This window comes from Chelonoidis abingdonii, chromosome 20 (assembly GCF_003597395.2).
Source record: "Chelonoidis abingdonii isolate Lonesome George chromosome 20, CheloAbing_2.0, whole genome shotgun sequence".
In the NCBI taxonomy this organism is placed as follows: Eukaryota; Metazoa; Chordata; order Testudines; family Testudinidae; genus Chelonoidis; species Chelonoidis abingdonii.
The window spans coordinates 7,348,189-7,375,858 of NC_133788.1; the positions used below are offsets into that span (position 1 = coordinate 7,348,189).

Sequence of the window (27,670 nt, forward strand, 5' to 3'; positions counted from 1 at the left end):
GGAGCCTGAATTTCCAAACCACTTATAAAACTTTCTATTCTCAAAGCACTCCCTAGACATTAAACAAACAAACACGGGTTGTTCCATTCCTGCTTCTTGTATGACTCTACCCTTTAAATTATTAGTCTAAACAGTTCTACTGCAGTAGCATCTAGAGGTCAATAAGGCCACAGCCCCATTGTGCTAAAGACCATCGAAACATATAGCAAATGACATTCCCTGGCCCAGAGGGAACTGACAGTCTAACTGACAAGACAAAGCAGATAAATAAGACCAACAAGTAGGTGAGGTAAGACCCCCTACCCTTGGTCACAATGAGCCAGGCGAAGGCTTCTTCAACACCCAATACATGCAATGGTTGGACTACAGTAGTGGTGCTCAGATGCTTTCATAGTATGAAGCACAGCTTAATACGTAGCTCGTCTTGTGGATCTATCACTCCTGTTGATAGACTACACAGGCTCTGCACTCCTCTCGTTCACACTCCCATGACATCACCATTAGCACTACAGCAATTGCTTGCTTGCACGAACAGCATTATCAGAAAGTGAGGAGAGGCAGAATGGTCTAGTGGACAGGGAGTTAGGAGACCTGGTTTCTATTCCTAGCTGGGTCACTGACTTCCTAGGGGACTGGGCAAGTCACTGTGCCTCTATCTACACACACACACCCCCCTCTCATGCAACTGTCCTTTGTCTATTTAGATTAAAATCTCTGCTGGGCAGGGAGATGGTCTCTTAATATGTGTCTGCACAGCACTTAGCACAATGGGAGCCTCGATTGCTGGTGGGGCCTCTGCATGCTACTGTAATACAGCTAATAGCAATAATGTTTTTTTAGCTGTCTTTTTATGCGATTTAGCACTGGAAACAAGGAGATACTACAGCTTTGTGACTGGCCCTGTACAATAGGTAAGTGCTCTGTGGACCACAGTGGAAGACCTAATGAATCTATATTACTTCATGTAAAACGACTTTGCACTTACACCATTTTTTCATCCAAGATTCTCGAAGTGCACTGAAAAGGGGGCAAACACATTTTTACAGATGAAGCAAACTAAGGCAAAGAGTTTAGATGACAATGGTCACGCAGTGCATCAACGGCAGAGTTGAGACCAGAACCCAGGGTCTTCTGACTCCCAGCCTGGGGCTTCGCTGGCCAGATCACAGGTGACCCTTGAGGGCATGCTGAATGGGCATGCAGGCTAAAGCTCTCTGGAGCCTCTGCTCACGGCCAAACACTTGCTGGCTTTGTAACCAGAGTAGAGTCAACAAGGCCACCATATCATAGAATCATAGAATATCAGGGTTGGAAGGATCTCAGGAGGTCATCTAGTCCAACCCCCAACTAAATCAAATATGCAACATAAAAGAATGATAACACACATATGGCAAGTACTGTTTTCACCTCCCAGTCAGCAAATTATTAAGAACTAGGGCCGGATCCATGAAAAAATATCAGCTCTATAACAGAATTCATGTGAAGAAGAGATGCTGAGAATGAATGAGCAACTGTTTTCTTCCCCCATCCTACTAAGCAAACCACTATAACCCTACAGGCTGTATGACAGGACTGCAAACTTAAACAGGCTATTCTCTATGGGCCTGACCAAAGCTACTGAAGTTAATGGAGAGACTCCAATTTCAAGCCCTGCACAGACAGACTGGGACGGCTGAATAGAAGGATTATTATACCAGGATGGTGGAAGCAGGGCCACCCGGGAGAGGGGGCAAGTGGGGGAATTTGCCCTGGGCCCCAAAGAGGTCCCCACGAGAGTTTTTTGGGGCCCCTGGAGCAGCGTCCTTCACTTGCTCCAGGGGCCCCAGAAATATCTTGTGGGGCCCAGGCCCCCACAGCTTCTTCCATTCCGCGTCTTTGGCGGTAATTCGGCAGCCGGGGATCCTTCCGCTCTGGGGCGGAAGAACCCCCCCACCTCCAAATTACCGCTGAAGTGGGACCTGCCACCGAAGTACCGGGTCTTCAGTGGCAATCTGGCAGCGGGAGGCCCCTGCCGCAGGTCTTTGGGGGACTTCGGCGGCGGGTCCCGGAGCAAGACCCTCCACTGCCAAATTACCGCTGAAGCGGGCCCCCCACCACCACCGCCGAAGACCCAGGCCCCCTGAATCCTCTGGGCGGCCCTGGGTGGAAGTTAGCTATTGGGGCAATGAGGTACTTCTGTCACCACAGAAAAGGGGTAGAGGGAGATAGCGCAATGTTGTGTAGGAAGCCCAGAGAAACCTTGTGGTCAAATTACTAAGAGCTGCTTTAGCAAAGTTACACAACAACATTTCATCAGAGGATACAGAGGCATTTACAGCTAAATTAGAACTAGATTATCTGTTCAGGGCACTTATCAAGCCTGCAGTCCACGTTGCGAGGCAGCCAAAATAACTTCACAACTGTCACTATCCTACACACCATCCTGGCCCCACTGAACTTCAGTGAGAAAGGACAGAACTCAGGTCCTCCACTCAGCAGCAAAATAATTAACAATATTGCACTGTCATTAGGTTTCAGCATTAGCATCACGTTTAAATAAAATGCTCATTGTTTCAGGCTTTCTGCAGACTCTGAAGACAGCACTTCATCATAAGGTCTCCTTTGTAAACTTTTCTTCAGGGCTGGAAACTATTTTAAATGAAAGTTTAAATACACCATAAATTGATGGAGATACCTGAGATATTCTGGTCCAGCCATACCATCTAACATCAGGTCAATCTATCCCTTCAGCACTATAACAGAGCCTGCACTATCGCTATGGGGCACACCTCTTATGAGATAGAGGACATCAGACTTCAGGGCTGTCAATCCAGTACCATTCATGCCAATGTAAGTGACAAGTTAGTTTCTAATGGCCAAAGCCCATTGTAAACATGTGCAGAAGATTCTGCCTCCAGAGTGAAATTGCTCTGATCAGAGTGATAGATTCCTGTCTCTCTCACCACCCCATCAGCAGCAACTTGCCCATTAGAGGCACTGTCAATTTACATTAGCTTTACAAGTCTGTTTACTGTGGTATCCACACACACACACACACACACACACACACAACTGAAGTTACCTTGACAACTGTCCTATCACATGTTTCTCCAGTTGGCTTTGCCAGTGGGTGTCTACCTGCATTAGAGACATCACTATGCACTGTGATCACACATGCTTCCAAAATTAGGGTGCTCCCCACCCACCCCTATGCACTGCAGATTAATTTCTCTGTTTCTAGTGATTTTCTGTGTTAATTTTAACAAATTATTAAGTAGGGAAACTTGGCAAAGTAAAGGAACATTTGACAAAGGAATATGGTTCCTGAATGGGAAGCGGTGGAGGTCACTGGAGCCATCATACAGTGCTCAAGTACGCTGGCTGCTACAGGTAGAACCTGTTTCTCATGATCTAAACTGTTGGCCATGCACAGTTAGAAGTTTGTTTATTTTAAGGCTGCGTTTTAAAATGGCATTTCTGTTTAGAAATGGGCCAGGAAGTTCTGATCCGGATCTGGACTTCCACAGAGTTGAAAGTAGAGGTGGTTCAGGGTCCAATGCCACAAAATCAGCTCTGTCAGGACCCAAACCTACAGAACTATTGATTTCACTGGGATTTCTGCACACCTTAAAGCGCAGTTCTGCTCTCAAAAGTTAGTGGCCAATAGCACAGAGGAGCTTCCATGATCATAGTGACGTTGTTTGCTTATTAACCATGAATGAGTGCATCTAGACGATTGCTGCCAGCCCTGCAAACTCATCCTGGGATTCAAGAGTCAAGCTGGGCTCTCCTTCAGGTGGAAGGAGAAAGGTCTACAGGAGTGGCTGCTGCCTGAAACTGGGATTGGGATGGCTTTGAGCAGGCGGAGCACCAATCCCAGGGTGACAGGAATGATCTGAAGCCCAGTCTGGGGAGTTTTCATTAATTTCTGCTCATTTAAATGATTTGATTTTGCTAGAAACACTGTCTTTCGAGGAATAGACCTTGTTAGCTACAACTGATTTTTCCCTAGGGCAATTCCACCAGCTTACATGAGGCTCAGGACTCGAGTGGGAAGACCTACAGTTTATTTCCTGCACAGGCCCAGTTTAGCTGGCTTTCATAATGCCTGTTACGTATGGGTACATTAGAGAGAGGTTGGAATAGGAACCTTATGATTAAAACACTATTGACTTTTTTGTCTGAGAACCCTAATGTGCCAAAGGATGGTAACAACTGACTGACTTCCTAAACAGGGACCTGTATTTACAGTTCATCTTTGGTTCCTCTCCATCAATCAGGCTATTTGCTTTCTGTGACACATTATTCTGAGGAGTTAAGTTGAACATATGAGTAGCCTGAGAGCTCCAGGCTCAAAATAGCAAATTTATGGCTCAGTGGCCTTAACACATTATCAGGAAAAGAGAACAGGAAAAGTCCAGCCCTGGGCAAAGTGGAAACAAACACTTTAACAGCACATTTTCCCACCTATGCACTAACTGGTTAGGGGGTATTGAGGCAATTGTCACTTCTCCAGTGTACCTTATCCTGCTTAACCATCCCTTCAGAGACATCACCAGTCAAGTCCCATAGTCTGGTACTGTCATTTTGACATGTGGACTAGCGTCCAGTAAGGATTAACCCTACATAACTACACAGCTCGTTTTCACTTCTGCCCCAGCTGGTTGCTCACCTTGCTAAGGCATAACCCTGACATCTGGCAGCTGTTAGTTGAACTTTAAAAGCTCGTTAACATTACAGTACAATTTTTCCTTCCCCCTGTTTTTAAGCCACTTGTTCATGAACTGATGAGGGGAGATAGTGACCCCAAGCATTCATAGCTTAGCGGTTAGTGCAAAATCTGCCCATAGGGATGGAGTTCTGCATCATAACCAGGGGCTGGTCTCAGTTTGCTTCCCCAGAAGAAAGGAATTCAGACTAGCAATTGGCCTCTAGGCTCCTACAGGTGACAGATATTCGCTTATTACATAAGCACAACCCCGTTCCAACTCCACCATGGTAGTTCTGCTCATCAGAAGAAACCATCTGCAGCTTTTTACCTCTTTACAATGGCATTAATCCTACTGCAAACCATCCTGCCTCATGTAGCCAGCTGTGATGCTCTCATGAGTTTCTCAACACTCCTTATCCCAAAATAGTCCAGGCCTGCTCACAGAGCCAACATTGTTCCTAAGCTGTCCTATTTCAGTGCCCTGTCCTATAAGACTCTTACCATAGTCACTGAAGTGTTCCTAGCCCCTATAGAAACTAAAGCGTTCTTCAGACATCAGGAAGCAAAATCAAACATCAACAGGCCAGTGTTTATAAACTTGGCATATGTGCCCATCATTCTCTCCCACAAATCCCAAGCTACTTCCTCTTGGATTTCATTCTGTATAGACTGCCTGTCAGCACTGGTTAAGCCTGGTTTATGTTCTCCCAGAGCACGTGGGGGAGGGTGTTGATAAATGGAGAAAGCCAAATGATCATTTGCACATGGGTTGAAAAAACAGCTTGTGAAACCTTTCAGCAGCTGATGACGGAAAGGAATAACGACCCTGTGGTCTTAATGTTCTGGTGTAGGGAAGGTGGAGTCATGACCATAGCTCAATGCTGCACTGACAACACACACACACACGCTTTTTATCCAGTACATGCTTCCCCCAGAACATATGCAAACAGCACTGAATGAGTAGGGCTGTATTCTGCTTGCCTTAGTATGTGGCTGATTTGATTGGCTTCCATGGACCATTTGGGTGGGCAAGGAAGGCAGGATTCAACACCACAGTCTCCCAGGCCAGGTTTCTACTTACCCATTTAAGCAATGACCTCCCCACCCCAACGGGTCACCTCTCACTCTCCTTTTTTATACCCCTCCTGAAAAATCCACTTCTCCCAGGAGGGTTCATCAACCCACACTGATACAGTGCCATCAACGATCCTACTGTTTTAGGTAAAAAAAACCCCTAAGTTATCACCATCAGCCTGGTCTCCCATTGAGTTCCTGGCTGTTCAGACTGTAAACTCCTTGGTTCAGCTGCTGGCTGTTAGACAGGAAGAGTGGCTCTGTTAAGTTGCTATCCAATGACTCAGGAAACCCAGTTTTAATTCTTTGCTCTGCCACAGATTTGCTCTGTGACCTTAGGCAAGTCATTTAAGCTACCTGTGCCTTCATCTTCCCATGCATGATACAGGCAATAAGAATACTTCCCTACCTCACAGGGATGCTGTAAGGAAAGGTTTGTTACGCTTTCTGAGGTGCTTGGATAATGCAGGGATGGGAGACATTCAAGCATCTGAATAGTTAGATGGACAGCCCGGTGTACAGTATCAGCACTCCCATACTAAGTAGCAAGAGCATGGGAGGAGTATTTTCAGTTTCTGTGAATTGTGTATTGCTTTCAAACAGAGTATGGTACCCAGGCACGGGGATCAGTTTTAAACCTTTAAACTAGTAAATAATTACAATGGACATTCTGAAGGCTCCTACAATGCAAAGAGGAGAAATACTTTCAGTGCCCCCATCCCACTAAAGAGACACAAGCTACAAAATGTTTAATATTGCTCATCAGATCTTCCTCCCTCTCTCTTTTTGGGTTGCTCTTGAAGACAACCTGACCAAGATGGTGACAGTGACTGTGAAATGCTCAGGGAGATTAGAGAGGCTATCAACATAAAAAAACTCAGTAACCGGGGATTTCAACTATTCCCATATTGACTGGGTACATATCACCTCAGGATGGGACGCAAAGATACAGTTTCTTGATATCTTAAATTATTGCCTCTTGGAGCAGCTAGTCCTGGAACCCACAAAAGGAGAGGCAATTTCTTGATTTAGTGTTAAGTGGTGCACAGGATCTGGTCCAAGAGGTGAATATAGCTGAACTCCTTGGTAACAGTGACCATAATATAATAAAATTTAACATCTCTGTGGGGTGGAAAACACCAAAGCAGCTCACAATGGTCGCATTTAATTTACGCAAAAATGAGAAAGTTAGTGAAGCAGAAATTAAAAAGGCACAATGCCAAAAGTGAAATCCCTGCAAGCTGCATGGAAACTTTTTAAAGACACCACAATAGAGGCTCAATTTAAATGTGTACCCCAAATTAAAGTATAGTAAGAGACCAAAGAAGTGCCACCGTGGCTAAACAACAAAGTAAAAGCAGCAGTTAGAAGCAAAAAGGCATCCTTTAAAAAGTGGAAGTTAAATCCTATGGAAGAAAATAGAAAGGAGCAAAAACTCTGGAAAGTGAAGTGTAAAAATATAACTAGGAAGGCCAAAAAAGAATTTGAAGAACAGCTAACCAAAGACACAAAAAGTAACAGCAATTTTTTTTTAAAAAGTACATCAGAAGCAGGAAGCCTGTTAAACACCCAGTGGGGCCACTGACTGATCGAGATGCTAAAGGAGCACTCAAGGACAACAAGGCCATTGCAGAGAAACTAAATGAATTCTTTGCATCAGTCTTCATGGCTGAGGACGTGAGGAAGAGTCCCAAACCTGAGCCATTCTTTTTAGGTGACAAATCTGAGGAACTATCCCAGACTGAGGAGTCAGAGGAGGTTTTGAAACAAATTGATTAGTTGAACAGTAACAAGTCAGCAGGACCAGATGGTATTCTCCCAAGAGTTCTGAAGGAACTCAAATGTGAAATTGCAGAACTACTAACTGTGGTATGTAACCTATTATTTAAATCAGCTTCTGTACCAGATGACTTGAGGATAGCTAATGTGACACCAATTTTTTAAAAAGACTCCAGAGGCAATCCCAGCAATTACAGGCTGGTAAGCCTAAGTTCAGTACCAGGAAAATTGGTTGAAATGATAGTAAAGAACAGAATTATCAAACACATAGATGAACACGATTTGTTGGGGAAGAGTCAATATGGGTTTTGTAAAGGGAAATCATGCCTCAATCTACTAGAATTCTTTGAGGGGGTCAACAACCATGTGGACAAGGCAGATCCAGTGGATACAGAGTACTTAGATTTTCAGAAAGCCTTTGACAAAGTCCCTCACCAAAGGCTCCTAAGCATAGAAAGGTGTCCTAGGATAAGAGGGAAGGTCTTCTCATGGATCAGTAACTGGTTAAAAGATAGGAAACAAAGGGTAAAAATAAACGGTCAGTTTTCAGAATGGAGAGGGGTAAATAGTGTGTTCCCCTGGGACCTCTACTGGGACCAATATTGCTCAACATATTCATAAATGATCTGAAACAGTGAGGCGGCAAAATGATACAAAACTACTGAAGATAGTTAAGTCCAAAGCAGACTGCAAAGAGTTGCAAAGCGATCTCATAAAACTGGGTGACTGAGCAACAAAACAGCAGATGAAATTCAATGTTGATAATTGCAAAGGAATGCACATTGGAAAACATAATTCCAACTATACGTATAAAATGATGGGGTCTAAATTAGCTGTTACCACTCAAAAAAGATCTTGGAGTCATTGTGGATAGTTCTCTGAAAACTTTCACTCAACGTGCGGTGGCAAAAAAACCTAACAATGTTGGGAATCATTAGGAAAGGAATAGATAATAAGACTGAGACTTTTCATCTTGGAAACGAGATGACTAAGAGAGGATATGATAGAAGTCTATAAAATAATGACTGGTGTGGAGAAAGTAAATAAGGAAGTGTTATTTACTCCTCCTCATAACATAAAAACTAGAGGTCACTGAATGAAATTAATAAGCAGCCAGTTTAAAACAAACAAAAGGAAGTATTTCTTCACACAATACAGTCAACCTGTGGCACTCTTTGCCAGTGGATGTCGTGAAGGCCAAGACTAAAACAGGATTCAAAAAAGAACTAGATATGTTCATGGAGGATAGGTCCATCAATGGCTATTAGCCAGGATGGGCTGGGATGGGGTCCCTAGTCTCAGTTTGCCAGAAGCTGGGAATGGGCAACAGGGGATGGATCACTTGATGATTACCTGTTCTGTTCATTCCCTCTGAAGCCCTTGGCATTGGCCACCGTCCGAAGACAGGATACTGCGTTAGATGGACCTTTGGTCTAATCCAGTGTGGCCATTCTTATGAATTTGTTCTGGTTCTTATTCTCAGACCATCATCATGTTATCTCAGCACCACTGAAGGATATCTGAGAGAACCGTTGACCAGGAGATTGTGAAGAGCCAAGTTTGCTCCTCTGCAGAATTTTTTTTAGTCCTTCCTCAAGTCAGAAGGTAGCCCACTTCGCCTAGCATGGCATTCAAGAACCAGTGCAATAAGGACTTTGCTAAGAGAGCTGACTTATGTGTCCTACGACTGGCAAAACTCAAACACAGCCGTATCTAGAATAGCACAAGAACACTGCCTGGCCTGTTATATCTAAGGTGGTAAGTGCTCAAACATGACAGCGAGGAGAGCTATATAAATGTCTAGGCAGATAAACAAAGGAGCTACAGGAACTTAGGGCAAGACGTATGCATGCATGCCTGAAATTTTCAGACGTGACTATTGATTCTGGAAGCCTCAAGCTTTTGGTGCCCATCTTAAACTCTGATTGTTGGAGGGTGGATGCTCAGCTTCTCCTGAAACTTAGGCCCCTTTTTAAGGTGCTTCAAGTTGAGTACCCTCCCACAAAACAGGCACCAAAAATTATTGGTCTCTTCTGAAAGCTGAGTGCCATGTATTGAACCCATATTATGGGCTGTTCACGTTCACATCAGATGCACTTGCTATTGGTCTGCAAACTGGAGCATGCAACTACCCACAACCTCCTACCCAGTTCTTGCTCCCTGCTTGGTATGGGGTCTTCTCTCTCAAACACGCTAGGTTGTAGAACAATTAACACTTTCACAACACTAAGTCCGTCAATTTTTTTATTGGTCACAACCTCTATTTTTCTAATGTAAACCTATTTTAAAATGGTGTTCTGTAACCCACGGCAACCAAGCGCTACATTAAATTTCCTACCCTAGAATGTGCTCAGTGACTAATACAACGGCGTTAAATCAAGATGGGTTGGTGGAAAGGGGGTGGGATTTTGATTGTGGGATTAGCAGGTTTTCGCTATTACATTATGGCGTATTTCCTGAAGGAACAGAGAGGTATGTTTGCAGTAACTGTAAATAGTGAAGAGGAAATAGCTGCAGGTTAATCCATAAACAGGATAGGTAACATTTTTTTTAAATGAAGGTATAAAAACCCAAACTTATCTGCACCAGAAGTTTAAATGGCACTTTCTGTGAAAAGCTGCTGGAGCTGAGCCAGCCAAAGAAATCTTCTATGTAAACCGCTGCACTGTTTACCTTATAAGGCTGGAGGGTGCATATTAACTCCTGTGTCACACAAAGAAGGAAACTCAGTTGGCCCCAGCTCAAGTTCTCGCTCCAATGCGTACCTCTGCGTTTAACCCTTTTAAAGCCACATGTGTGTCAAAAATGTAATATTAGAGATCTAAAAAGAAAATAACCTAGGAACTTGCCACCCACACATGTACGCATACTGGTCCTTCTGGAGCTCAATTCTCATTTCTTCCCTCGGGGTAACAGCACTAATCTAGACACATTTAGGAAAGCAACTGGATCATAAAAATACTTACCTCTAAGTAATGCTGGGCACTTTTTCTGCAGGCTCATTTGAGAGGAGACACACAAGATGAGGAAAGTTCGTTTTGGGGGGTGTATGTTATTTAAACGTGAGTATTTTTTGCTCTACACGAAAAGAAATTCATAAAAATGCTGCCAAAATGAGACAGTGGTTTGGGATGTCAGGGGCTCATCAATAACGGTGACAAGGTTCCTAATGATAAATGTTTACTTTGCAAGAAGAAAGAAAAAACAATTGGGATTAATACAAAAACTATTCACACCTTCCTGGGATCCTGAACTGTGGACAAGTGTCTGTGATGCCATAGGAGGAAGGATGAACTTGGGGTCACAGGACTAAGAGGAGACCTGGGTTTGCATCCCAGTTCTGTTTTTGAGATTCATTGGGCACATAACTTTCCCTCTCTACACCCCAGTCTGCCCATCTGCAAAATACAGATAAGAACTTTTACACTGCTTTTAGATCTTCAGATGGATACATGCAGTAGAAAAGTGCAAAGTATCATAATGTAATAAACGGCTATGATTTAAAACACTCCTAGTCATCTATTTATGCTTTCATTTTCACGTTTATTGGGAAGCTGATCAAGATCCCCAAGTATCTGTCTAGTCCCTTTGTCACTACCAACTTGGGCTGGATTCAAACTGGCAACCTAGAAAAATGGTCATAGGTCCTATAGATCCAAAAGGGGAAGAGGTGGAAACCCTGAGCAAGAGAATCTAACGAAAAGCAGCTTGTATTTGTTTTAGATAGAAGCTGCTGAATCAAACTGCAGTGTCCTGTAGATTGGCCCTAACAAAGGGGCATTCAAGCAAAAACCACATGACTCTAGGGAAGCTGTTCTGCCTACAGTATTTTCCAGGATACTCATGTGAGTGTTTGCATGTTAGCCAGAGTCCATCAGAACTGCTGAAACAACTCATTCAAAAGACCCCAAAACTAGGATATTTAAAGGAGAGAGAACCTGGGATTGATCTGAAGTCAGCTTGCAGAACAGATTGCCATAGAAACACAAATTCACCTGTCTCCTCTATCCAATGGATGATTCACATAGTTGCAATACACTGCACCTCTCTCTTACTCAGCTGTTTAAGGAGTCACTCTTCTCCCCTTCCTGCATTCACAGTGCACAATCTATGTAAAAGTCCACATGGAGCTCTCCACAATGTCTCCCCCTCACTAGGAAAGCTGACAGTTGGCTATCAGCACAGCAATGGCAGAGTTATGGGACTGGTCCAACCAAGTGCAGAGCACCTACAAGAAACTGTTGAGCTCTCTCGGCGCCCGACGATATTAAAAGCTGGGAGGACACGCAGCATCTCAACAGGATCAGGTCCAGTAACAGCATTCTGTTTGCCTAGCCCAGTGCCAATTGCCCTTATTTAGAAGGGACGAGCCAGGCAGTAGGTTTTAAAATAAGAACGCATTCTTTGTCCCTTCAGGAAGTTCAGCTCATCCAACGTTGTTTCAATGGGTTACGAGGCACGTACTTATCTTTCCAAACGCGCCCATCAGATCATAACTTCCAAATGTCATCCTCTGCGCTTGCTGGTGTATTAAGTAATAGAGCATAAAAGGGTGCCATATGCCAAGTTTTAAGAGATGTAATTTGAGCTGAATGTCAATTTCAATAACTGTTGTTCAAAGGCTCCATGATGAGCTTAATTCAGAGTTATTAACTTATTACACAGATCCTGCAATCTTCTTCTATAAAAAGGAAGCAATCTGCGAGGACAGAGGTAAAACATTTCTCTCCCCCTCCCCCTATGCTAAATAATGCTTGCAGTTAACATAATTACATAATAGCTTCCTCCCATATCATCTCCCCTGTCAAAGCAGCCATACAGGAGAGACAATAACCCAGACAGACAGTGGGAATCTTCTAAAATTATTCTCTCCAAGGTCTGGTTTCAATGCAAACTTGGACTAGAGCTAGTATTCAGACTGCTTTGACCATCATGGGCTAGGGAGCATTGATAAGCACTTACTGTGCATACCCCCAACCAATTCATTTATTATATAAACAGGGAAAGTCGGAAATGCCAACCATTCTGTTGATCAGCTCATGGGGGAGGAAGAGGGAAGGTTTAGCTGTATTCCATATAAGGACCCTACTCATCTTGGCAGAATTTTTTTGTCTCGTTCCTTTCATTTAGCGAATGTCAAGCTTATAAAAAGTTCCAGGGCTGACTGATTGGAAGGCCGAGTCCTCTCTGCACAGAACAGTGCAGGCTTCCCTCATGCAGGCCTAGAGCAATTAGACACTGGATTCGAGTCACAAGACCTTGGGTGCTATTCTCAGCTCTTCCAGTGACCTGATGTGTGACTCTGGAAAAGTCACTCCCCCTTGCACCCCGCCTGCCCACCTATTAACCCTCCCACCCATTGTCTGACTTGTCTATTCAGATTGTAAGCTTGTTTTTGTTTTTCGGGGTTTTTTTTGTTTTTCACAGCGTCTGCTTTTTTATATGCATTTGCACAGTGCCTGTCACAATGGGACTCCGCTCTCGAATGCAGCCTCTAGGCGCTACTGTACTACAAATGGGCCTCAGTGAAGTGAAGTCAATGGTATTTCAGCACCTACTAAGTGCTTTGCTGATTAGAGAGGGACTTACGCACTCCTCAAGTGCTGTGCTGAATGAGAGCTCTAAGGTTATGCTACAGCTCCTAAATAGACTGATTTTCAAAGGTGAATTAGGGATTATAAGAGGTTGGTAAAAATCAGCTATCAGGACTTGAACTGAAAGCCTTGAAGCAAAAGCAAGAAATTTAGGCCGGCAAAGCTAGCTGGGGTTGTTGCATGTCATTCATTAATTATCATTAAGGGAAAAGGAAGAATATCTAGAGGAAGTTATGGGACAGAAATAAATCACAATCTCAAGGATTGGATCTGAACAGAAAAAAACAGAGGGAAGTTAATTAGCTACTATCTGTGTCTTGCTGATCACAAGAAAGCTTCTAGCCTAGTCTCTGGGTGGAGAGCAGGGATTAATCTGAATTATCTAGCTCCAATTAAATTGCTTCAGAACAAGGAACGGTGAGACTGAACGGGTCTATTTGGAGATTACATAACTTCTGTTGAAGATGCTCAAATCACTTAGGGAACTTCTGTCGCCTTTATTATGCAGGTCAGATGGATTATATTTGTCCCTTATGGCCTTAAAACCTCTGACTCTAACAAGGTGTTGTACCCTAACTCTCTACACCAGAGGTTCTCAACCTTTTTCTTTCTGAGCTCCCCTCCCCCGCAACATGCTATAAAAACTCCACGGCCCACCTGTGCCACCACAACTGGTTTTCTGCATATGAAAGCCAGAGCCGGTATTAGGGGATAGCAAGCTGGGCAACTGCCTGGGGCTCCATGCCACAGGTGCCCCCACAAACCTATGTTTGGCTTCAGCCTTGGGTGGTGGGATTCAGGCAGGACCCCGGACTTCATTCAGCCCCATGCAGTGGAGCTTCGGCTTTCTGCCCTGGGCCCCAGCAAGTCTAATACTGGCCCTGCTTGGCGGATCCCCTGAAACCTACTCGCAGTCCCCCAAGGGGGCCCTGGGCCCCTGGCTGAGAACCACTGCTCTACAGCAAAAGAACATGAAGACAAAACTTAAGAGGTGAGGCAGCTCTATATGCTACTCAGTGCTGAGCACAACCTATGGGATTATGTAAAAATTTCAACAAACACCCACAGCAGCATGTATCAAGCTGAGAAAAGAGACACTCTCAGCAATTATCTAGACCAAGGGTAGGCAACCTATGGCACGTGTGCCAAAGGCGGCACGTGAGCTGATTTTCAGTGGCACTCACACTGCCCGGATCCTGGCCACTGGTCCAGGGGGCTCTGCATTTTAATTTAATTTTAAATGAAGCTTCTTAAACATTTTTAAAACCTTATTTACTTTACATACAACAATAGTTTAGTTATATATTATAGACTTATAAAAAGGGACCTTTTAAAAACATTAACATGTATTACTGGCACACGAAACCTTAAATTAGAGTGAACAAATGAAGACTCGGCACACCACTTCTGAAAGGTTGCCAACCCCTGATCTAGACTCTCAAGAATGAAACTGAAAGTAGGCAACAGATCTGTGAACTCACCAAGAAAGCCAGCTCCCAGGCTACCATGACCACCCGATTCTGGAATTATCATACCAAACAATGGCAGAGAAAGCTTGGTGGTGAAAGAAGAAGAATGATAAAGATCGGAAGCTGGTATACTGCATATAATCCATGTCACGAAGGAGGACCAGTGTCATGCTCGTTGCAAAGCTCTACTGAGCATTCGGCTCTCATTAAAGTGCATACCTTTAAACATGTGATTTAAATTATGCATATGCTTCAAGCCATTTCACACACTTTTAGTTAGGCACGAACTTAAGTGCTTTGATGGATCAAGGCCCAAATACTGAAGTCCTTAATTATGCAATGGCATTAGTAAGAAGTTTTGTTTCCCCCCTGAGAAAGGGCTGAGTAAAAAAGGAGTAAGAATTTCAGGACCTGGCCTCAGGTAGACATGGAGTATCATGAATGGTGGGATTCAACTGGAGAAAATTTGCAAAGTTTGGTCAGCTGTATTTCATGGAGAATCCAGAAAAGGTTTTTACCAGGAAGGTGTTCAGAAGATGCTGCACAAATGATTTATTTGCCCAACACTATGGGGAAGAAAAGTCAGGGAGCTACATGACAGAAACACTGAATATTACCATTGGTTTGTTAGTTTGTTTTAAGGTTTTGCCGAAATCTGAATTTGTAAACAAAAAATGTTAAGACAAATTTTTTTCTCCATTTTTGCCCATAAAGTGCTGGTTGGATTTCAAACTGTTTGAATTCCAAAGCTATAAAAGGGGGAAAAAATCCAAACATCATAGAAGTTTTTTCCCCATCCAGCCCCAGGTGAAGGAGTTAAGCAAACCTGGGGGAGATGGGAAAAAGCAGACAGCCTTCAGACTGGGCAGGATTCGCAAACAGGGATGCAGTTTCTTGCCACGGTATCTGTTAGCAAAGGAGCTCTCTTATTTGTAAAACCTCTTGACGCAGGTCTGAAAGAGTCCTTTGGACAACAGCTTTCTTTGGACCATTACAGAAGCCCCAATTCTTCCTAATAAAAGGCTGCATGCCCCAGCTAACCTTAAATTAATGCCTAACCTCTGTCCAGGATATTGACAAGCTTTATACAGTTCCCACTCAAGACAGAGCCCGTCTGTTTAATGAAGTGAACACCTACAAGATAAGTAAGTGCTCAATAGCAGTCATGACCACCCAGCGTAAATATTTGCCTTTTTAACAGTCTGCAAATCTGTGAACAATATCCATATTCCTTCCATTAAGCAGTCACCTTATTTAACCAGGGAACTCCCGAAGGTTAAACATTAACACAAAATTTCTGTCTCTCCTCAAGCTGATTGGGCCTGGAATAATGTTATCCAAGAGATCCCTGTCTCTGCTGACTGATTAAATTGATACTGAAAAAGGAGTGAATTAATATAGCAACTGATTTTACGTTATAAACTCAAGCTAGGTTTGCTGAGAGTTTGGGCTGAGTTTTGAAAGAACTGTGATTATTGCAGATATTAAATATTGTTATTGTTGCTCTGTGTCGTTGTCCCCTGTCCCATGCACATGAATACAGACTTTGACTTGTTTGTTTCACTCCCCTTTTCTGTCTTGCCTTTTATGGTTTGAATCCTGTAAAATTAAAATCAATGGGACTCTTGCATTGACTTCAGTAGGAGCAGATGACTGACATTTTGACATTTACTATATATGTTTGAACATTACCTAGCACAGTGGGGACCAAACCTGGATGAAGTTTTTAGGTGCTACCACTACACAAGGGGTGGCCAAACCATGGCTCATGAGCCACATGGGCTCTTTTATAGTTAAAGTGCAGCTACCAGACTGGAGGTGGGGGAAGCTCGGGCTTCTGCCTGCAGCAGGGTGGTGGGGCTAGGGGCTTCTGGGCAGAAGCCCCACGCCTGGGTAGACACCGCTCTGTGGGGAAGAGTATGCATGTCTTGCATCTCTTGAACTTCTGAGGATTATCTTATGTGGCTTGGCGGGTCAGTAAGCTTGGCCACCCCTGCCCTATATCAATCATCATCATCTGAACCAACTTATGATTTTAGGTGGAAGCCAAGAGAAGTCCCCATGGCTTTTGATTCAGAAATAGGCTTGAATCGATATCCCAGATCTGAACACACTTGAATGTAGTGAATCAGGCTCCTTGTTACCCAGAGCCAGAAACACACCTGACTGGCTTTGGTTGAGAGTGGCTTTGAATTTGTGGTTTGTCCAAATACAGGATGTTTGCGTGCACGTGGACCAAAACCAGATGAAGAAGTCTGCTTGCAACCCTGCAGCCTTAATGAACTGCAATTTGAACAGCTCGATCTTGGGAGTCCTAAAGTAAAAAGGGAAAGATATTATTCAGTGGTCTGCCTGGTAAAGAAACCAGCTGGGAAAGCAATCTTAACGTTGTCCTTGTGCGAACAGGTTCCTGGAAAGATAAAAAAGTCTTACCTGCTCTATAGGTTAGCTAGTTGATCAGCAAGAGATGCTTCCATATCTGTCCACAGAACCATCAACTTGGCATTTAATGCCTTTAGACTCCCACGCATTCATTATGCAGATGAACATGGGCCATTTACTCTGCCATATCACTAAGGAAACTAGAAGAACTGCTACAGAACAGGAACAGCCTGCCAGACATACTCCTGAGGCAGAATGTCACACAAATGTTACTTTTGCTGGCTGCCTGTAGAAGAGGATGGGAAGAATCACTCGTCTTCCAACATATCTGCTTTGCAGAAGGGATAATAGGAAGATGTTGTGTATAAAGATGTGTGTGTGTTCGTCCGTCCATCCTTTCTAGGCAAGACATGGAAATGACACATTTTTTTTAAGTGGCTAGCTCCAGTGCCGTCTCATTTTAAATAATTAATAGAGCAGAAATCTCAGACTTTCCCAATATTAATAATGTCTAGTTAACCAGTCAGTGCTCACAGCGTATATGGCCATGCTACAGCACGTTGTCTGCTTTGGACTGTTCTAACAAAGTATAAAAGCTAGGAGGTTCAGGGGAGAGATGCTGGGCAAGTTTATTTTTCCCCTATGGGGAAATGTTGTTTTCCTATAAAATCTGAGTGCCAGTACCAAGAAACATCTTTTCTTAGACAGCAGGATTAAATAGGGAAACTGAGGAGTGCTTGGTTATTCCATCTTTCCTGTCCTAGTCTATTCTTGTCAATCCAAATATAGCCAAGCCCCACAGGGCAGGGGAATGGCAGATGCCCCCCAGAAAATAACACTCCTTTATAGCAGATAAAATTGATTCATTCTTCAGCCACAGTGCCCCTGGTGTTTACCCAGTAATATGTGTTTATAGTATATTTAGATTCCAAACTCAGCTGTATGGGATTGCTGACCAAAACTTTCCAACAACAAAACATGGATTTAAAAAAAAAAAAAAAAAGCATAGATTAACCAGGTTGCATTAATCTTATCTTGACCCCTGGATTTCTCAGGGTGATCTCTTCTTATATATTAAAACCAGGGAGTTAAACTGATCCCACTTTTGACTTCTGATAGAAGTTCAGCTTTTAAGTTTCTCATCTCTTACCAGCTTGGTTAAACAAGCATGGGAGAGAACAGACTAAATACATGCCCTTCTGGGTGCTCTCATTTTTTCAAGTAGATCCCCACCACAGAGAAAAGCACCAAGATAGAAGAGTCCTTAAAACAACCTCTGAAAAGCCACACCCTTAAACAGGTGTCTTTTTTGCTCACAAGGAACAAGAGTAAGCTATACAACTGCAGCCCTACAGCCATGCAAAAAATAATAATAAACTGATTTTCACCACCAATAGGGAGGAAAGGAAGGTCGTGTTTATACAGGTTTGCAATAATGCAAAACTTCTTCATGCTTTCCTTCAAATTAGCAAAGTTTCTGCCAGAAGAGACAATGTTTTAGCCTTACAGTATGTCTGTGGGGAAGGTAAATGTTATCTCCACTACACTGATGGGTAAACTGAGGCACAGAGGGAAAGTGACTTACCCCAAGGCTGCAGAGCTAGGACTAAAACTCAGATCTCCCAACTCTCAACCCCATGCATTAGCCTCAAGACCCTGCACACCTTATGGGAAAGCAACATGGTGTTTACACATTTGCATAGCTCAAGAACTCACCCTGCAGACAGACATCTGGTTGGTGGTGAGGGTGCCAGTCTTGTCAGAGCAGATGACAGAGGTGCAGCCCAGCGTTTCCACTGAAGGAAGGCTCCTCACAATAGCATTCTTCTTGGCCATACGGCGCGTGCCCAGCGCCAGACAAGTGGTGATGACAGCAGGGAGACCCTCAGGGATGGCAGCGACTGCCAGGGCCACTGCAATCTTGAAATAGTAGATAGCCCCACGAAACCAAGATCCACCGTGGACCGGGTCACTGAAGTGGCTGATATTGATGACCCAGACAGCTATGCAGACCACAGAAATGACCTTGGAGAGTTGCTGGCTGAACTCATCCAGCTTTTGTTGCAATGGGGTCTTCTCTGGCTCAGTTGCAACCATCTGATTCCTGATCTTCCCAATTTCTGTGTATACCCCAGTAGCAATGACGACACCAACAGCCTTACCAGCTGCAATATTGGTACCCTGGAAAAGAAGTCATTTGTATGTACAGAATATACAAATATTAGATCTTTGAGCTTAAAGCAGCAAATGGGTAGCTCACTGTGTAGGAAGAGCAGATGGCTTGCCAATTAGAGTACAGGATTTGGAGTCAGGACACCTGAGTTCTTTCCTGAGACCCTGAGTTACTGTTGAATTTCTCTCCAGCCTGGACCCAATAATTCCTGTTTCCCGTGACCCCTTGACAGGCCTTTCTACTTTTGGTAATATCCCACCAAACCTAAACAGGGGTTTCTCCAGACCTATCACTAGCTACTGAGTCTTCTGCGATCTTCAAGATTTGTGTGATTTGGGGCTTTTTTTTTGAGTTAGAAGCATCTCCAGATGCAGTGTATACCCTTTACTCCTAAGGAGCATAGAAAAGTTGAAGATGCTTGGTCCAGTAGAAACTGCTAAATGAAAGGACTGCCCCCTTTCTCTCCCCACACCCTTCTCTAATGGATTTTAAGGTATAACAGTCTTGCTTCACAAATTACTTTGACCAGTTTTGTTAGAAAGGGTAAGAGAAATTGGACCTTGAGTCAGTGACAGGTTTCAGGAAAGAACCCAGGAGTCCTCACGCCTAATCCTGTACTCTAATAGGAGCATTCAAATTCCAGATACAAATTTTGCAACCTGAGTCCATCTCCAGTTTTGCTGTTTGAGAGTTGTTTGCACCTCACAAGTTTCAAGCTTCCATTTGGGACTTTAAAAAAAAAATCCTGAAGAAAAGCAAAAATCAGGTGACTCTGCAGAGCTTTGCTTACTTTTGCAATGAAGTCATGAAAATGAGTGAGTTAGCATCCATAATCCAGCCTTAGGCTGCTTCAGATTGGTCCAACTCTATCATCGGTTTTACACTAGTGTACCATTACTTCTTTTTGAGGCTGGGGGGAGCAGGAGGGGAATCAGAACCCATGAGTTTGGCATGTTTAATCAGGAATACCTGCTACACCACTCGTCTGATTTCAGAAGAAAACCATAAACACAAAGGCTGAGATTTTAAAGGAGTATAAGTATGGCCCTACCAAATTCATGGTCCAGTTAGGCCAATTTCAGGGTCATAAGATTTTAAAAATCATAAATTTCATGTCGTCAGCTATTTAAATCTAAATTTCACAGTGTTGTAATTGTATGGGTCCTAAATCAAAAAGGAGTTGTCGGGGGCCCCAGGTTATTGTGGGGGGAGGGGATACAGCACTGCTACCTTTACTTCTGCACTGCTGCTGGCAACGCCTTCAGAGCAGGGTGGCTGGAGAACGGTGGCTGCTGGCCAGGAGCCCAGCTCTGAAGGCAGAGTTGCTGCCAGCAGCAGTGCAGAAGTAAGGATGACATGGTATGCTATTACCACACTTACTTCCGTTCTGCTGTCTTCAGAGCTTGGCCCTTGGTCAGCAGCTGCCACTCACCTCTAGCTAGGCACCCAGCCAACAGCCGCTGCTCTCCGGCCGCCCAGCTCTGAAAGCAGCGCAGAAGTAAGGGTGGCAATATTCCCTAAATAACCTTGCAACCCCCTTTTGGGTCAGGATCCCCAGTTTGAGAAACACCATGAAATCTGTATAGCATAGGGTAAAAGCACACAGAAGACCAGATTTCATGGAGAGAGACCAGATTTCACAGTCTGTGATGCGTTTTTCATGGCTGTGAATTTGGTAGGGCCCTAAGTATAAGGGAGTTAGGTGCGAAAACTCAATGGACACCAAACTGCCTTAGGCTGCCCTCTTTGAAAATCTCTGCCACAAACAGTAAAGTGAGAACTGCCCCAGTGAATAAGCTTTTGTGGAATACTCTTTCACTTGTCACACAGGTTGTAATGCTGTGGGGGGAGGTTTGAAGCTAGTCACCTCTAACATGCCTCCAATAGGTTGAATTCAGTGATACTGCCACAAACAAAGACAACTGCACGTGGAACTGAGGGGCTGGCTGGCTTGGGAGTGATTTTTGTTCTCCATCTAATTTAAAAAGAAACATTAATAAAAAGGCAAACCCACTTGGCTATGGGGTACAAATGTCTCTCAAAGACCAAAGGGACCTACACGGTTGACATACCACAGATTGTCACAAGGATACAAGACCCAGACCTATAGCATGGCCACTGTGAAATTCTCATCCAGTTATTCCTTCAGAAGGACTCTACATCGTAGCACAACTAAGACTCAGATGTTCTGGGATAGCTCAGTTTGAGCATTGGCCTGCTAAACCCAGGATTGCGAGTTCAATCCTTGAGGGGGCCATTTAGGGAACTGGGGTAACAATCTGTCTGGGGATTGGTCCTGCTTTGAGCAGGGGGTTGGACAAGATAACCTCCTGAGGTCTCTTCCAACCCTGGCCAACTTTTGACACTAAGTAAACTGTTAAGGGTGGGATTTTTTAAAAGCATTCAGCATTGGCCTAACTCTGTTCCCATTGACTTTAACAATAGCACTGAGCACTTATGAAAAATACCACCTTAAATTGTGCCCTTCAGTGAAGAGTAATTATCCTTTATTACAATGTACTGCTCAAAAACTTATACACTTTGATACCTGCCTATGAGGTTCTTTACCCTGTGGCTGTTTCTACAAGAGCCAAGAGAGGTGGTGACGGACATGAAAAAACTTACAGAGAAAAGCATGTTCTTCTTGTCCTGATTGACAGCCCTGGGATCAGGGATCGGGTCAGTGTGTTTAATCACAGACACAGATTCACCTGTAGAGACAAAAGGAGGGAGAAAAACCATTTACAGAGTTCCCACTGAGATTCTCAACACAGATCCAGTTCCAGAAAGGGCCTCTATTAGGGTGGATTGGAAGTTTCTGTTGGTCACAATACATAGCCTTGAAAACAGATCTTTGCCACTGGGTCATTTTGTTTGGACATTCATCAGTGAGATGTTACAGCTGGTCCATTCATCTGTTCATTATGGAGAGAATAGTTATAGGAAATAACTAGCTTAAACTCAAGTGAAAATTACCAGAGCCAAAAAGCTGCTTAGCTAACAGCATACCCTAAAAGGATTAGGCCAATATTTTGAGCCAGAAAATGTAAAGTTTGGCACCTAATTCCATGTTTAGGCATCTGAATAGCCTGATACAAGTTGGCAAATTCAAGTCCCTGGTCTCACCCACCAATTGCTGCCCTCCTCATACTCCAGCAATAACAACACTGCTGTCTGAATTATTGTGGTTTGTATTGTAGCTGCACCTGGAGGCCTCGGCCCACTGAGCTAAGCAAGGTACAAAGACAGAGAAAAGTTTTTCCGGGTTCCAGACAGGTTTTAACTGCCACCAAGTAACCAGTGAAGACTTCTACAGAGAAACTGGCACCAGAGACCACGCATTTTTCTGGTGAATCTCAGCCAAGTTGCTTCTTGGCATTAATTGTGTGAGAAGAAAGTCAAATGGAACAAGGATTAGTATTTTGAGCATGGGCTTAGTCAGTTGGGTCTGAAGGGCTCAAAAACTAATCCTAAATTGTGGTATGCTTTGCAACAGCAGGAAAACATTACTAATAAGGGTGACAGTGAAGATTATACTAGTTGCTTTTCTATTTTGAAGATATCCTGAAAAAACAAAGGCTTCCAAAATTAAGTCCTCTTTAGTCCAACAACTTTCTTTTGCATCTTGTAAGGAACAGTCCTGCATTGGCATGGAGACTGGCTACATTACTATCACCAATTATTTGCATTCCAGTAGTGCTTAGAAATCCTAGTCATGGACCAGGACCTCATTGTGCAAGGCACCATGCAAATTTAGATCAAAAGATGGTTCCCTGTTCCGGGAAGCTTACAACAGCCACTTCCAAGATTTGAAGAAAAGCCCCTTTCCTCAGGACGTAAGAATCAAAATCAGAGGCAACAGTTCCACTTATTCAAGGACAACTCAAAGCCACAAAAGCTAATTGACGGCCTCATGAGATGGAATACCTTGTGGAACATAATGAAAGTATCAAGAGTGCTTCTCCTGAAGGTCTTTATTTCGCGCTCGGAGCACAAAATAATTTTGTTCTTCTGAGGCATCTCCTGTCACCTTGCAGGAGAAAGTTCAATTAGCACAAAACCACGTCTCAGGGAGACTGTGCTGGTGTCCCTGTAGGTTTAATTTCTGCAATTGTTTTCCCTTCCCTTCCGCCATATCCTAAGCTCATGACTTCTTAAAATCATGTCAAAAGGAGATTTGGAGTTTAGACTAATGGTTCATCTAAATAAAAAAGAAAGGATTTCCCCGTGATAGCAGTGGTATAATGTTTAAAGCTAATATGTAATATTTCAAACACTTCTTTAATTCATATTTTAAAAAAAATTCCCCTCCCCCCAATGACAACATCCAATTTTAGCAAATATAACTCATTAATTGCTACACAACGAGATAGACATGAATCAAGCAACATTTGCTTTCAAGCCACAGTTCAGTACCTGTGTAAGACAGCCACATACCCTGTTCTGCAGTAAAATGTGTAGCCATGTGTAGGCGGCTTGATTCTTAACAAAATCTCAAACACATTCAAGATTTTGGGCACTTCCTGCTAAGAGTTAGCTGTGGTCCAGTGGTCTGAGCATGAGACATGGAGTCAGAATCTCCCGAGTTCTAATCTCAACTCTGCCACTGATTCCCCTTCTGGGCAAGTCACATAGTCCTAAGCCAAGCAATTTTGAAAATCTCACCCCAACTCTGCTCCCACTGAAAATGCTCACTCACTTCATTGGAGCAGTCAGGCCAATGCTGAATGCATTTGAAAACCCCACACTTAATCCCTGGTGTTAAATTGTTCGATCTGTAAAAAGGGCCGATAATAGTGCTAACCAATCAACCTCACAGGGACATGGTACAGATTGGTTTGCCAAGTGCCTGGATTAGTTAGGTAACCCTCTGAACGTATTGCAGAAGGGCTGGCCACCACAGATTCCCCAGACAGGTGTGAAAATGAAAACGTTAAGAGGAGAATCTAGCTTTTTCAGAACGCAGAATGTTTGATACAAATTTCACTGAAGGTTCTGTGGGTGTGAAGATTCTGAGAGCACCAAGCCCAACACAACCCACCTCCACCCCCATGTAGGGCTCGTTCCTGTAGCAGTTGTTCGGTGCAAGACCGCCATACTCAGAGTAATAGCACAACCTCCCACCACTGCCCATACCTGTGAGAATCGACTGATCAACCCGTAACGTCGTGGATCTGATCTCGATGATCCGGATATCGGCTGGCACCTTGTCACCAACTAAGAGAGGGAAAGTAGAAGAGAAATGCCACATGTTAAAAGGGTTTGGTCTGATCTATGACTGAACTCAACCACAGTAACGGAGTTACATGAACTAACCATGGGAACTAGCAAGAGGAAGGACAGACCTTGGACTCAGAAGAACTGTCTCAATACTGAGCTCTGCCACAAACTTCAACAAGGCAGTTAATCTCCCTGTGCCTCAGTTTCCAACCTTTAAAATGAAGATAACATTACTTCCTGTTTCTCTATTTAGATCATAAGCTTTCAGGGCAGGGATCATCTCTTACTACGTGTATATGCAGCAACTGGCACACTGGGGCCACAATCTTAAAGCTTATAGACAAATTTCCCCAACTGTAACACAAACAACAGCTGCCTGTTAATTCCTTCTTTCCAAAGGTAAAGCCTGGCTCTGAAGTTTACAACTTCTTGTTTCCTAAAAGATAAAGAGATGCAATTAGTTACAAACCACCTTTGGTGCACTAATGAGGCCTCCACTGAAGCTGGTATTTAGTGTTTTATATTTATAGTGTGTGTGTGTGTGTGTACACACACTGATGGTGTACCAAGTTCTTTCTCCATCTCTTCCCGATCTCCCTCCAGATCTACGGGATATTGCAATTGTCCTCGCCATGTGCAAAGTTGAGTTTGAATATGGAGAGACACAGCAGGTGGGATACAGGACAAGACCTGGAGAATTCACCAGGGACTGTGTGGATGAGTGAGTCCCACAGCATATTTTGGGGGAAAGGAAGAGAGAACCCCACTCCCCAACCCAAGTGTAATTAACCCCTTCTGTCCCAAATAAAAGTTTCCTTACTACACTACTGGGTAAGACAGAATTCTGACACCAGCCCGTCTTATCCAGTGTGCTTGTGGGGAAGAGCAGAAGCCGGAGTACCTGAAATTGAACTGAGTTAGTACAGTTATGAACCCTCTTCCAGGAGCCAACAGGCTGGGCTGGAGAAAGACAACCAAGAAGCTGTGGTGTGAGTGAGTCTCTGCAGAAAAACACAACATCCTAGTATCTCTCACCACACAGCACTCCCCTAGCTGTGACTGGAGCGCTTGAGCTCTCAAAGAAGCTGCCGGCAGGGCATTTTCCATAAAGGGTCCTTGTCTCTGTAGCAGGCTCCCTGGCCTAGCTCTGCCAGAGACAGGATTTATGCTCCAAGGTCAGTTATTTCTCCTTGGGCTGGTGATAAGGGGGTTGGTGGATGGTTATCAATTATTATTGGCTACTCCTTTATTTGTATTACTGCACCACCCAAGAGCGTTAGTCGTGGACCAGGACCCCCTCGCGCTGTACAAACTCCTTGTGGGTGACTGGGTTTTGAGATACCTGGGTTGGGCTATCAGTATTACATTTGGAGGATGATCTTCATTTTTGTATTTGTAATACATAACATAGCACTTAGTGCAACAGGCAGGTAATCTGCAAATCTAAATCTGCTCTGTGTACACAGTTTAAATCACTGAAGTTGAAACATCTGTATGCTCTCCATGACAGTTACCAAGTTAGATTAAATGCAACATATTCTCTTTCCTTGCAACAACTACAAATAACCCCATACTTAAAACAAGCCATCAAAATGCTAAGCTACCCTGGACTGCCATTAGAAACCAAGTAAAAAATGGTCTTCACCCCGTAACTGTTTTATTACATCAGAATAGGACTGAAAGTCATTAAGTGAACACTGAAAGGCTTTGGTGACCAGTGAAAAAAAGAGGTTCAGAGGAACCAGAAGGAGCGTGCTCTGTCTCCAATGGATGAATGTCCACATCAAAGATAAACCACCACCAACAGTCCTCTGTTAAATCTCTCAGCAAAGGCACCAATGATTGAATGGGCCACAGATATCGAAATCCCCCTCTTAACTCTTGAGATCCCATACATAGTGATACAAATAATCCAGGTACTCCTATGGCCTTCATTAACACAGTACATGAGCCCCACACAAACATATTTATCCTCCGGACCCTTGGGAGGAAAAGCATTACCACTCATTTTACAAATGGTGAGATTAAATGACTTCCCAAAGGTCACAAAGCAGGTCTGTGGCAGAGTCAAGAATCTCAGTCCAGTTCCTTAGCCATACAACCACACTCTTGGCTATAGAAAACTGACTGATGAACGTGAATGTTCCTTTGGCACAGCTCCTAGCAAAGTCTTGGAGATAAGAGTGGCCTGGTCACCAGTTGTTTTAAACAGAAAATGACTAATCTAGTGCAATACACAGTTATAATAAACTCTCAGACAGGAGTGTAGGCCAGGATGGGAGGAAAGAACCACTCCTTGGCCTGGAATTCACTGAAGTGTATTCCTGGTCAGTGGCTGGAAAACGCAGATAGCTCAGGAGTCAACAGAAGTAACTGTCTGCAGGAGGAAGAGGTAATCAATATCCCAAATGGAGATGCACCAAATCTGATACCACTGGCCTCCTGCCACCTTCCCAGCTGTTTCAGGGCTAAGGGCCTGATCTAATGCAGACTGAAATCAATGGGAGTCTTTTCCACTGACCTGAATGGGCATTGAATCAACACCTATTGGGTGAATGCCAGATGATGTACTATACACTGTTTAGTCAAGGCCTTTGGGGTGAATCTCTTAAGTTGAAGATTTATTTGGGGTAAGTCATGTGTCTGACACCCTGGCTGGGATACCTTAGGATAACAGGTTCCGTCACAAGGCTTTGAGCTATTTCTGCTGCAAACACCATGTGTACAACATCTCTGAGGGTATGTTGGCTTTTCTACTTTTGGTCCCTGGTGGAATCCAGAGGTATAAGAGACTGAGAAAGCCAATAGTCTGGCTCTGTGGTCCTGAACAGCAGGGCGAAGAGGTGGCACAGGCAGCATCCTCTATGTGTATGCAGTTCTATAAGAAAGAGAATGTATGACAGTTGCATGAGGGAGCCAACAAATTTCTGTTTTCTGAATGTCTGATCCCCTAATGCCAGTTACAGTCCCCGTGGAGATGTTCAAAGAAAGAATGAGCATTAGCAGCAAAAGAAAATCTCCAAACTAAGAAGAACTCCCGCTAGCCATGGAACTAGTCATGTGAAGGTGGCACAAGGGGACTTCTGATAGCCGATTCATTCACAGTCAGCTGCCAGGAGTTCCGCAGCCCTTCTGGACGCTTAAACAAAAATTACAGTGCTCTACAGCCAAAATGCTTCTGAAATAAATGTAGTCAAACTTTACTAATTCTGGGTCACTGAGAACGAAAATGATGCTTAAAATTGTTGATTGGCTCTAGTCTAGCTGTTGGGCTCCAGACTACAGCAGT

The 27,670-nt window shown here is 43.7% G+C and overlaps 1 protein-coding gene across 2 annotated transcripts in view; it reads right to left on the bottom strand.

The window, feature by feature from the left end:
- Positions 1 to 27,670, bottom strand: part of ATP2A3 (ATPase sarcoplasmic/endoplasmic reticulum Ca2+ transporting 3) — a 90,729-nt gene that overhangs the window by 40,493 nt on the left and 22,566 nt on the right. For both annotated transcript variants that reach the window (XM_075074052.1, XM_032786971.2), the window contains exons 5-7: positions 24,298 to 24,378; positions 21,787 to 21,872; positions 18,705 to 19,169 (exon numbers count right to left, since the gene is read on the bottom strand). In XM_075074052.1, the coding sequence (XP_074930153.1) occupies positions 18,705 to 19,169; positions 21,787 to 21,872; positions 24,298 to 24,378 (632 nt within the window). The remainder of the gene's footprint in view (positions 1 to 18,704; positions 19,170 to 21,786; positions 21,873 to 24,297; positions 24,379 to 27,670) is intronic.